Here is a 12123-nt window from a genome sequence, read left to right as displayed (position 1 = left end):
TTTTATACCTCTTTTATACCTCTTTTAAACTCTCTTGTTTACTGCTTCTTCTCACACTTGTTTTGAGCTTCAATTTTCTTTCTCTCTCTCCATCCACATCAGGGCCGCACACTTCACACACTACCATTCAGACCCTCACAGTCTCTAGAGGAAGCATGTAAAGTACTGTATCCATCTCCGTCCTTCACAATCTTAAGAAGGAGTGGCCTTATTCATTGTGTCCTTCCCTATCCCACCCTCCCTCCAAAGTTTAAAGTTCACAAGAACCAGAAGCACTTCTTCCTGCTTTTCTTGCCGCTGTGAGGGGGGCGTGCCAGTGTCACCGGCAGGGGTGTTTCCTGGCAGTGTGGCGTGGTGGGCTGAGGGGTCACAGTGGGCAGGAGGGAAACCTCTGGAGGGTCCTCTACCCTCCACGTGCGGGTCACTGCCCCCTCCTGCAGTCGGAAGTCATGCTCCACACTGCAAAGGAGGGAGAGAAGGAAGGTTTATGTCACAAATACTCATCTCACATTATCATGTCAACCTGAAAACTGTACCATGCTGGCTTGGATATTTTCTTTTCACATTGGGTGCATTCATAAATTCACTCTGGCAATCTACTGTGATATAAGTGCACTCTGGTTTGATAGTCTCAGAGCGCAGAATAATTGATGCATTTACGAACAACCTACAACCAGTTGTTAAGACAGGTTTCATTTAACATAAAAAAACACAATTCAATTGTTGCCAGTAACACAGTTACAATCACTAACCCTTATACAGTATACTCTTAGAAAAAAAGGGTTCTTAGGCTGTCCTCATAGGATAATCCTTTTTCGTTCCAGGTAGAAAATTTTTGGTTTCATGCAAAACCCTCTGTGGAATGGGTTCTGTATGGAACAAAAGGTTTCTACCTGGTACCAAAAAGTGTTCTTCAAATGGTTCTCCTATGAGGACAGCCGAATAACCCTTTAAGGTTCTAGATAGCACCTTTTTTTCCAAGAGTATAGCCCTATAACCAGGTCTGCTAGGGCAAGTAAAATTGCCAGAGTGAAGTGTTCTCTCATTTATGTCTCAAAGTAGCTAGCAAGCTAGCCAACTTTAGCTAGTTAACTTTGGTGCTTGTGAGATCCGAACGCTCGGATCAACCCTACTCTTCAGCCCAAGCAGCCAGAGCGTCCAGTGTGCACTCCGACCACTCTAATAGTGAATGGCTCGGAATTTACAAACTGAAAATCTGACAACACTCTGAATTTATGAATGTCCCAGAGTGCACTCTGACACTGGAGGCAATTTACGAACGCACCCATTGTCCTTTCCTGCACTCTTAGATATAAGGTGCTATCTAGAACCTAAAATGGTTCTTCGGCTGTCCACAGAGGAGAAAAACCCTTTTGGAAAACCCTTTTGGTTCCAGGTAGACCCCGTTTGGGTTATATGTATAACCCTTACCACAGAGGGTTTTACCTGCAACCAAACATTTTTTTTATCTGGAACCAAAACGTGTTATCCTATAGGGACAGCTGAAGAACCCTTTTGGAACCCTTTTTCTAAGTGTGCTTGGTTCCAGCAACTATGTTGGATAAGTAAGCAGTTCAGCAGAGTACAGCTTGGCTCGGCTTGGTTCAGCTTGACTCTGTAGTGTGAATGAACCAAAAGAGGGGTAGAAAAAAGAAGGGAAGAAATAAGTCAAATAAAAGGCAGCTAAGATACTGTCAGAAGAGATGGACCCAGTATGTAGGAGTAGCGTCAGTTTTAAACTCTGATGCACCCCCCCCCACACAGTCTTTAAGATATTTGGGTGAGGCATTAATAAATAAACACATCATAGATAAAGAAAAGCCTATATGTCAGCAGTTGCACGTTCAGTATACAAAATTGTGCTTCCCACTGGAAACAGATTTCTTCTCTCTTTTTTGACTTTGCTGCCTGCTGATTCTTGCTGATTACGCAGTGAGTGTCCTAGTTTGCTAGGTAGAGTTTCAGCATCATAGCACAGATGCTTAGATGAAGTGAGGAGTCCCTCTTTCAGTGGGAGGAGAGAGAGAGAGAGAGATGCTGAGGGAGAGACTTGATACAACAGCAGGACCAGAAGTTTCAGAAGAGCAACAACTGCAGAACAATGATATGTAACGGGAGCTTCATATTCCTCTCGAGTCATACTAGCTGTCAGAATTTGCCACACACACATTTAGGAATTCAGGCACTCAGACAGACGCAAGCAGGTAGAGTGGACAAACAGCAGGCAGAAACACTAAATGGGAACATTACAGACAGGGTATGTCAAAGAGGATCCATCCCCACTATACACTACAGACAGTAGCCTAGAAGGTGGTGAAAAGCCAATTCCAAACTAAACCTCTTTTCATTCTAGAATGTAAAGAGCCCATTCATGGCAGCTTGGAACATAGAGCGCGTTGATGTCTGCTGTGTGGCAACTGCTAAAGCTTCAAACAAAAACACAGACCAACTGCAGCAAAGCATAAATAGTGGAGAGGCAGCATCAAACACTAGCTGAGTAGCCTACTCCCTCTGCCCCATCCTAACACACACACACACACACACACGCGCGCGCGCACGCCACCACTATCCCAACATCACTCCCCCGGGGAGATGTCCTGTGTTCGAGCTGTGTTCCTCTGTGCAAATGAATAGCCCCAGTCAGTGGGCCCAGCGTGATCAAGGCTCTAGGGCACTGGAGGGAGCTGTCCTCCCTCAACCTTAATTATCTCGGCTAACTTCAAGCAACGAGGAGCCTACGTAGTGACTACAGTACAGTGCTGTGTCAAGAAGCTAAGCACCAAACACAACACATGCATGCGCACGTGCGCGCACACACACACACACACACACACACACACACACACACACACACACACACACACACACACACACACACACACAGAAACAGATTCCGATAGTGAGATCTGAGAGAAAGTGATAGGTATGGGATTCTTTACATGGGATCTTATCGATGATATGCATCTATACAGTGTGCGGTGTGTATGCATTTCATCTGATCTTTAATTAGATCTTTTTGAAAATATTTGAAGACATGGTTATTTGAAGAAGTTTGAGAAAATACTGTAAGATATTATCATATACTGTAAGGAAATATTTGACAGTTTTCTGAGTTTTTCTTGATTCTATTGTAGAGGGGTTGAGTTGAACACAGCTATAGCCTATAGGGATTAGGGAGAGGAGGATCAAAGAGATTCCAAAGTCAACAATAAAATAAATGGGAATGTTCCTCTCAATGCTGAAAAGGTTTTAGCAGGAAGCCATCCCATTCTACTGAGTGGCCTGACCTTGCTCTGCAAACTTTTATATCTTCTGAGACTTGTACTTTTTAAACTGTTTTTTTGGTTTGTTTCCACAACTGGGTACCGGTAGTATGCTGAAACAGTAGCGACCTTGCTCAAGGGCACCACAACAGCGTACCGCACCAGGGACTTGAATCAGCATCGTTCTGGTCACAACCCCACTAGTCGTCCTAACCCTTAGGTCTTACGGCATGTTGTTGCCCTGACAATATTATTAGAGAAAATAAACACAAGAACACTGCCAACTATTGGCTGAAACAATTCTATTAAGGGTAGAGTGACACTCCCTCAGATGATCTGATCATCCAGGATGAAACACCATTTTGTCCAAAAGGAATGGGCTCCGGTGGATTGGATAGTAAAATGTGACCGACCAGCTCAATTCGGATTTATGTAGCAACATTTGAAATTGACTCAGAGCTATAAAATTTAATATCATACACTACAGGTAAGGAACAATGGGAAAGTAATTCTGCTTTGAAAATGTATAAACTTGTAACCCCACTTTTGAGAAAAAGGCTCATGAATGTTTTGGTACACCTACTGGAGAGCTCTTCTTTGTATACACCCATTCATCCATCCATCTCTTTAAGGATTCACATGTGTAAACAACCAAAGATTTCAAGACTATAGGCTGGTTTATATTACGTCTATCAACATGTCTGTATACAGTTGTCATTCATCACAACAAGATCATTATTTGCAAGTTAATGGCGAGATAATTAGAAAAAATAGCTTAGGTTAGCTTAGGTTGTAAGTGTGATGAATTAAAAGCAGGACATTCTACTGGATAATTGTTGGAACTTTTCTCGTTGGCCTAACGTCAAATCCTAATTTGACTTTGGTGCAGGTCATGTTGTCCTTCACATTACCGTCTCTGGTAAACACATATAAAATCTAAGTTTATTTGTCATATGCACAGGATATAGAAAGTGTGAAAGGTACAGTGAAAGAGCTACTTGCATGTGGAGTCTTGTTTAGACGTAGAATAATATTACTATACATTTCATACATGTACAGTGGGGCAAAAAAGTATTTAGTCAGCCACCAATTGTGCAGGTTCTCCCACTTAAAAAGATGAGAGAGGCCTGTAATTTTCATCATAGGTACACTTCAACTATGATAGACAAAATGAGAAAAAGAAATCCAGAAAACCACATTGTAGGATTTTTTATGAATTTATTTGCAAATTATGGTGGAAAATAAGTATTTGGTCAATAACAAAAGTTTATCTCAATACTTTGTTATATACCCTTTGTTGGCAATGACAGAGGTCAAACGTTTTCTGTTATTCTTCACAAGGTTTTCACACACTGTTGCTGGTATTTTGGCCCATTCCTAACAGCAGATCTCCTCTAGAGCAGTGATGTTTTGGGGCTGTTGCTGGGCAACACGGACTTTCAACTCCCTCCAAAGATTTTCTATGGGGTTGAGATCTGGAGACTGGCTAGGCCACTCCAGGACCTTGAAATGCTTCTTATGAAGCCACTCCTTCGTTGCCCGGGCGGTGTGTTTGGGATCATTGTCATGCTGAAAGACCCAGCCACGTTTAATTTTCAATGCCCTTGCTGATAGAAGGAGGTTTTCACTCAAAATCTCACGATATATGGACCCATTTATTCTTTCCTTTACACGGATCAGTCGTCCTGGTCTCTTTGCAGAAAAACAGCCCCAAAGCATGATGTTTCCACCCCCATGCTTCACAGTAGGTATGGTGTTCTTTGGATGCAACTCAGTATTCTTTGTCCTCCAAACACGACGAGTTGAGTTTTTACCAAAAAGTTATATTTTGGTTTCATCTGACCATATGACATTCTCCCAATCTTCTTCTGGATCATCCAAATGCTCTCTAGCAAACTTCAGATGGGCCTGGACATGTACTGGCTTAAGCAGGGGGACACGTCTAGCACTGCAGGATTTGAGTCCCTGGCGGCATAGTGTGTTACTGATGGTAGGCTTTGTTACTTTGGTCCCAGCTCTCTGCAGGTCATTCACTAGGTCCCTCCGTGTGGTTCTGGGATTTTTGCTCACCGTTCTTGTGATCATTTTGACCCCACGGGGTGAGATCTTGCTACGGAGCCCAGATCAAGGGAGATTATCAGTGGTCTTGTATGTCTTTCATTTCCTAATAATTGCTCCCACAGTTGATTTCTTCAAACCAAGCTGCTTACCTATTGCAGATTCAGTCTTCCCAGCCTGGTGCAGGTCTACAATTTTGTTTCTGGTGTCCTTTGACAGCTCTTTGGTCTTGGCCATAGTGGAGTTTGGAGTGTGACTGTTTGCTGTTGTGGACAGGTGTATTTTATACTGATAACAAGTTCAAACAGGTGCCATTAATACAGGTAACGAGTGGAGGACAGAGGAGCCTCTTAAAGAAGAAGTTACAGGTCTGTGAGAGCCAGAAATCTTGCTTGTTTGATGGGTGACCAAATACTTATTTTCCACCATAATTTGCAAATAAATTCATAAAAAATCCTACAATGTGATTTTCTGGATTTTTTTTCTCATTTTGTCTGTCATAGTTGAAGTGTACCTATGACGAAAATTACAGGCCTCTCTCATCTTTTTAAGTGGGAGAACTTGCACAATTGGTGGCTGACTAAATACTTTTTTGTCCCACTGTAATGTTAGCTAGCTGCTTTAATTTGCAATGAGAACGACTTCTGACAAAATTAGAAACGTATAATACAATGTAGCTAGGTACACTCTCTTACCCGTATACACAATAAACGCTTCTCCCTTTCTGTCACGGATGCCATGGTTGCCCTTAGTTTGAAGATGTAATCTGGAGACAGGTGTTTTATACAACAGCCTTCGACTCTCTCTGCATTTGCAATCAAACGCCTGAATTTTCTCCATCCTCTTGGCTATCATACTTTGCTTCCACCGGGCATTCCACTGATTTCAAAACTCAGTCCTCCAGAAAGAGAGCTATCTTTAAAAGAAATAGAGTTAGAAAGGATTACCTACACGTACTGAGCAGCTCATTATAGACAGAAGAGTGCTACATGGCAGACCAATCCAAACAGCATGTCCAGCCCATCCATTATTTCAGCCAATCATGGCTAGTGGGAGCGTTCCTGTCTTTTCTGTGGCTAAACCAACTAGGTTCATAATTTAGTTCACATGTTCAAGAAGGCATTTCTGCTCAAAAACGCATTTTGAAAAAAACACGTTTACTTTCAAATGCCTCTCCTGTGTGGTAGTGACACAGATCACTACATTTATGATTTCAGTGTTTACCTGTTTTTTATGTATTGGAGATTAAATTAGATTGTACAATTACAGAGGCAGTAAAGTTTTATGCTCACCATCTGTGCTTGATGATATTCCAGGGGGCATCATGTAGGAGTTGTTTGATTCAGGTGGGAGATTCAGTATGTCTCAACCCATGACTTTTATATAATATTCATATTTAGGAGTAGCTAGCAGTTAAGGAACAGCAGGTGATGGACATTTCAATCAATCAATCAAATGTATTTTATGTATTTTATAAAGCCTTATACACTTGGATAATTTATTCCACATTTACCAGCAGAAAACAGCAAGATATATTTGTAGTTCTCTCCAAGGAACCCGGACTGAACATTCTAAAAGAAAATATCATTTTGTTTTAGTGGGAAACTAAACTGAACATTGTGCTAAAGGCTCAGGGGCTTTAACTCTCTCTTTCTCTTGGTCTCTCTCTCTCCGTCTCTCTCTCTCTTATACCTGGACCTGGAGACTTGGACACATTTGCATTCTGTTCCACCAAGTACCTCATTGGCATTCAGTTCCTAAACTGTGACCATTCTTTGAAAATAGTCTCTCTTTTTACTTGAGTACACCATCAGGACGGGCAGATTGTGTAGTGAGCTATAAAGAATGTGTGTCATAGAGACCAAAGTGCCGTTGTTTAGGTGTTTTATTACGTATCCAGAGGAGCCATTTTGTAGGCCGTTATCCAATTAGTTTAGACTCTCCAAAAGTATGTTATCAAGCGCTGCTGGACAACAGTGGCTGACACAATTTGAACTACTTTCAGGTATGAAACAAACAGACACTCATAATATAAAATATACAATTCCCAGTTTATGCTTCAAAACCAATTTTATAAGAGGTTTTAAAAATAGGTTCTATTGGACTCAAACTTACATGACACACAGTAAGACATTGTTGGCAAAATAGATGGATGCAGTTCAATGCATGATTCATATAATTCACCAATACATTTCTTGGTAGTCCCAAAAAATACTGCTATCAGGTTATAAATCACAGATGGCCTGGTACATTGTTTGCTGCATCCACACATTTGGGATTCACTGTTTCAGTTTCAACGACTCAATATTTTGAACAAAAACGCACGACTGTAAATAAGGCTGGGAATGCGAATACAAACTAGCAAGGACAATAATCACAAGTCAGTCATAACATGCCCAATAGGCTAGCGCACATGTCAAACAAAAGGTCATAATACACAGCATATTATGCACATCTGCAAGCATAGCAGCAAAGGCTGGACAAATATTATTGATCTTTTCTTTTGTTTTAATGTTAAAATTATATATACATATATATCCTATGTACATAAGTGGGAATTATAACAGGCCATATTCTTTCAAAACAATAAAGCAAAAGCCTGCAGAGTTCTGTCATACTATCCAGGTCTATGCACAAACAGTTCGAGATCCAGAAATAAGTCCCTCACTGTTGCCGCTTGTTATAGACCCCCTACCAGCTCCTAGCTGTGCCCTGGACACCAAATGTGAATTGATTGCCCCCCATCTTTCATCAGAGTTTGTACTGCTTGGTGACCTAAATTGGGATATGCTTAACACCCCGGCCATCCTACAATCTCAGCTAGATGCCCTCAATCCCACACAAAATATCAAGGAACCTACCAGGTACAACCCCAAATCCGTAAACATGGGCACTTTCATGGGCCCTCTAAATGGGCTTTCTAAATACACCTCTGCTGTTTTCAACCAGGATCTCAGCGATCACTGCCTCATTGCCTGCGTCCGTTATGGGTCCACGGTTAAACAACCACCCCTCATCACTGTCAAACGCTCCCGAAAACACTTCTGCGAGCAGTCCTTTCTAATCGACCTGGCCAGGGTATCCTGGAAGGATATTGACCTCATCCCGTAAGTAGAGGGATGCCTGGTTGTTCCTTAAAAGTGCTTTCCTCAATATCTTAAATAAGCATAACCCGTTAAAAAAATGTAGAACTAAGGACAGATATAGCCCTTGGTTCACTCCAGACTTGACTGCCCTTGACCAGCACAAAAACATCCTGTGGCGTACTGCACTAGAATTGAATAGTCCCCATGATATGCAACTTTTCAGGGAAGTCAGGAACCAATATACATAGTCTTTTTCAAACAGAAATTTGCATCCTGCAGCACAAATTCCAAAACGTTTTTGGACACTGTAAAGTCCATGGAGAATAAGAGCACCTAATCCCAGCTGCCCACTACACTGAGACTAGGATAAATCCACGATTATCGAGAATTTCAAAAAGCATTTCTCTACGGCTGGCCATGCTTTCCACCTGGCTACCCCAATCCCGGCCAACAGCTCTGCAGCAACTGGCCCAAGCCCCCCCCCCCCCCCCCCCGCTTCTCCTTCACCCAAATCCAGACAACTGATGTTCTGAAAGAGCGGCAAAATCTGGATCCCTAAAAATCAACTGGGCTAGACAATCTGGACCCTCTCTGCCTAAAAGTATCCGCCGCCATTGTTGCATCCCCTATTACTAGTCTGTTCAACCTCTCTTTTGTATCGTCTGCGATTCCTAAAGATTGCAAAGCGGCTGCAGTCAACCCCCTCTTCAAAGGGGGAGACACTCTAGACCCAAACTGTTACAGATCTACATCCATCCTGCACTGCCTTTCTAAAGTCTTCGAAAGCCAAGTGAACAAACAGATCACCGATCATTTCGAATCCCACCGTACCTTCCCCGCTATGCAATCCGGTTTCTGAGCTGGTCACGGGTGCACTTCAGCCACACTCAAGGTCCTAAACAATATCATAACCGCCATCAATAAAAGACAGTACTGTGCAGCCGTCTACATCGACCTGGCCAAGGCTTTCGACTCTGTCAATCAACGCATTCTTATCGGCAGACTCAGACTTGGTTTCTCTAATGACTGCTTCACCTGGTTCACAAACTACTTTTCAGATAGATTTCAGTGTGTCAAATCGGAGGGCCTGTTGTCCAGACCTCTGGCAGTCTCTATGGGGGTGCCACAGGGTTCAATTCTTGGGCAGACTCTTTTCTCTGTATATATCAACGATGTCGCTCTTGCTGCAGATGATTCTTTGATCCACCTCTACGCAGACGACACCATTTTGTATACATCTGGCCTTTCTTTGAACACTGTGCTAACAAACCTCCAGATGAGCTTCAGTGCCATACAATACTCCTTCGGTGGCCTCCAACTGCTCTTAAATGCTAGTAAAATGAAATGCATGCTCTTCAACCGATCGCTACCCAACCGCCCGTCGAGCATCCCTATTCTGGACGGTTCTGACTTAGATTATGTGGACAACTACAAATACCTAGGTATCTGGCTAGACTGCCGTGGGTGGAAGAAGAGGAGGACCAATGCGTAGCGTGGTAAGTGTTCATATTCTTTAATGAAACAACTGAACACTGGGGGGGGGGGGGGGGGGGGGGAGACAAACGAACAGCCCTGTACGTTGAAGAAAAATACAGAACAGAAAATAATCACCCACAACTCAAGGGTGAAAACAGGCTGCCTAACATGGTTCTCAATCAGGGACAACGATTGACAGCTGCCTCTGATTGAGAACCATACCAGACCAAACAGAAATACCAAATCATAGAAAAAATAACATAGACTGCCCACCCAACTCACGCCCTGACCACACTAAAACAAAGACATCACAAAGGAACTAAGGTCAGAACTTGACAGATAGTGTGGTCGACAGCTTATCGTAAGGTACTCTACCTCAGGCGAGCAATACCTAGAGACTTCTTTATTATTAGACACCACGCACCAGTTGTTATTGACAAAAAGACACACACTGTTCTGCCGGTGCATGAAAAATCCCACCAGCTCTATATTGTCAGTTTCTTCGTTCAGCCATGCTTCGGTGAAACATAAGATGTTACAGTTTTAATGTCCCGTTTGGTAGGATAATCTTCATAGTAGGTCCTCACTTTTTATTTTCTAACGATTGCACGTTAGCAAGGAGAATGGAAGGCATTGGGTGTTTATTTGCTCGCCTCCCCGATCTGAGTCCCCTTTTCCAGCGTATTTTCTCCACGCAAAAGGCGTGGATCTGGGCCTGTTCCAGTGAAAGCAGTATATCCTTCTCGTTGGACTCGTTAAAGGAAAAAGTTTATTTCAGTCGGCGCTGAATAATCTCTTTTCTGATGTCCAGAAGTTTTCGGTCATAAGAGCCGGTAGCAGCAACATTATGTACACAATAAGTTTAAAAATAAGTTAAACAAAACGCAAAAAATAACAAAATTGCACAATTGGTTCGGAGAATGTAAAACGTCAGCCATGTTCTTCGGCACCATCTTCCCTCATTAGATTTAAGCTCATCTCGCTCTGGCTAGCATTAGTTGATCTTGTTATTGTTGATGTGCATAGACAAATGAGGGACAGAGAGCCTAACTTTTCATGGTTGTTTGATCAATAGGACTGTGAAGTTTCCAAATGTAAGAGGACTCCCGTGGTATTTACATATTTACAGAAATCCATTCAGGTGTATTTTGTGGCTTTTGGCAAATGCGTTTTAATGATCTAAAGTCGCGCTGTTGCTACTGCCTATAAACACACAGTCCAGTTCAAAGTGAATGGCAGGCACATGTGGCAAATGGCTTATATGCATATAGGCCTACTTTAGCTCTGATTGGCTATGGCGCACCGGTCTGAGTAGACTCCGGTCCTGGACAAGACAGATGTTTTTATTAGATTTTATTTACTGCAGTGTCTATCAATTGTCCAAACGCACGTTACTTTCCCACTCTATATTGCTATAGGATTTTCACAAATGCCTTACTATATGTCATTCCCAAACATTCTATGGATTTATGAAAACGTGAAAATGACCATATCTAAGTGCTTGCGTGTAAGAAAATGTTTTTTTTATATTGTCAGATTTTTCCTGGGGGTGTACATGAACAGATTTGAATACGATTTCATGTTGCTAAAACACTGTCAGTTCCACTTTAAATATAACCTTTCAAACTGACATTTAGTAGTAGAACTAGGCGAGAGGGGGTGCACTTTCAGTATATAGCTTTAATCCAGCTGCATCATAGGATCCTAATATACTAAAGTGCACACACACAGAGAGATAAATGCAAAAATGCCTGTGTGTATGCTTGTATGTGTGCGTGCTCTTTAAAACAGGTAGTTTGGCTACTCAGTGATGGTGGATTAAAAAGCGAGTTGAGGTGATGGATGGCTGGCTGGATACTGCCTTTGTTTGTCCTGAGACTAACTGCTGCGCTGTTGAGCTATTGACTGATAGCTGCTGGAACGAAAGGGACTGATGGATGGATGGATGGAAGAAAGAAAGAAAGAAAGAAAGAAAGCAGGAATGGGTGGATGGATACAGATGATATTTCAGGAGGAGAGGTGTAACAGTCACCTTACTGGAGGAATGGAGGGATGGGGAAGAGAGAGAGAGAGAGAGAGAGAGAGAGAGAGAGAGAGAGAGAGAGAGAGAGAGAGAGAGAGAGAGAGAGAGAGAGAGAGAGAGAGAGAGAGAGAGAGAGAGAGAGAGGTAAATATCACTTAGCATCTCTCCAACTGTCTCTCCCATTCACTCACACATGAACACACTCATAGCGACCACG

At 42.4% G+C, this 12123-nt stretch overlaps 1 protein-coding gene across 1 annotated transcript in view; it reads right to left on the bottom strand.

The window, feature by feature from the left end:
- Positions 1–216: 216 nt before the first annotated feature.
- LOC139422793 (protein INSYN2B-like) overlaps positions 217–12123 on the bottom strand; it is a 57578-nt gene continuing 45671 nt past the window's right edge. Inside the window, exon 3 of the mRNA XM_071174148.1 lies at positions 217–459. Coding sequence (XP_071030249.1) covers positions 258–459 — 202 coding nt within the window. The 3' untranslated portion in view covers positions 217–257. The remainder of the gene's footprint in view (positions 460–12123) is intronic.

This window comes from Oncorhynchus clarkii, chromosome 12 (assembly GCF_045791955.1).
Source record: "Oncorhynchus clarkii lewisi isolate Uvic-CL-2024 chromosome 12, UVic_Ocla_1.0, whole genome shotgun sequence".
In the NCBI taxonomy this organism is placed as follows: domain Eukaryota; kingdom Metazoa; phylum Chordata; class Actinopteri; order Salmoniformes; family Salmonidae; genus Oncorhynchus; species Oncorhynchus clarkii.
This window is presented reverse-complemented; position numbering and strand designations above follow the sequence as displayed.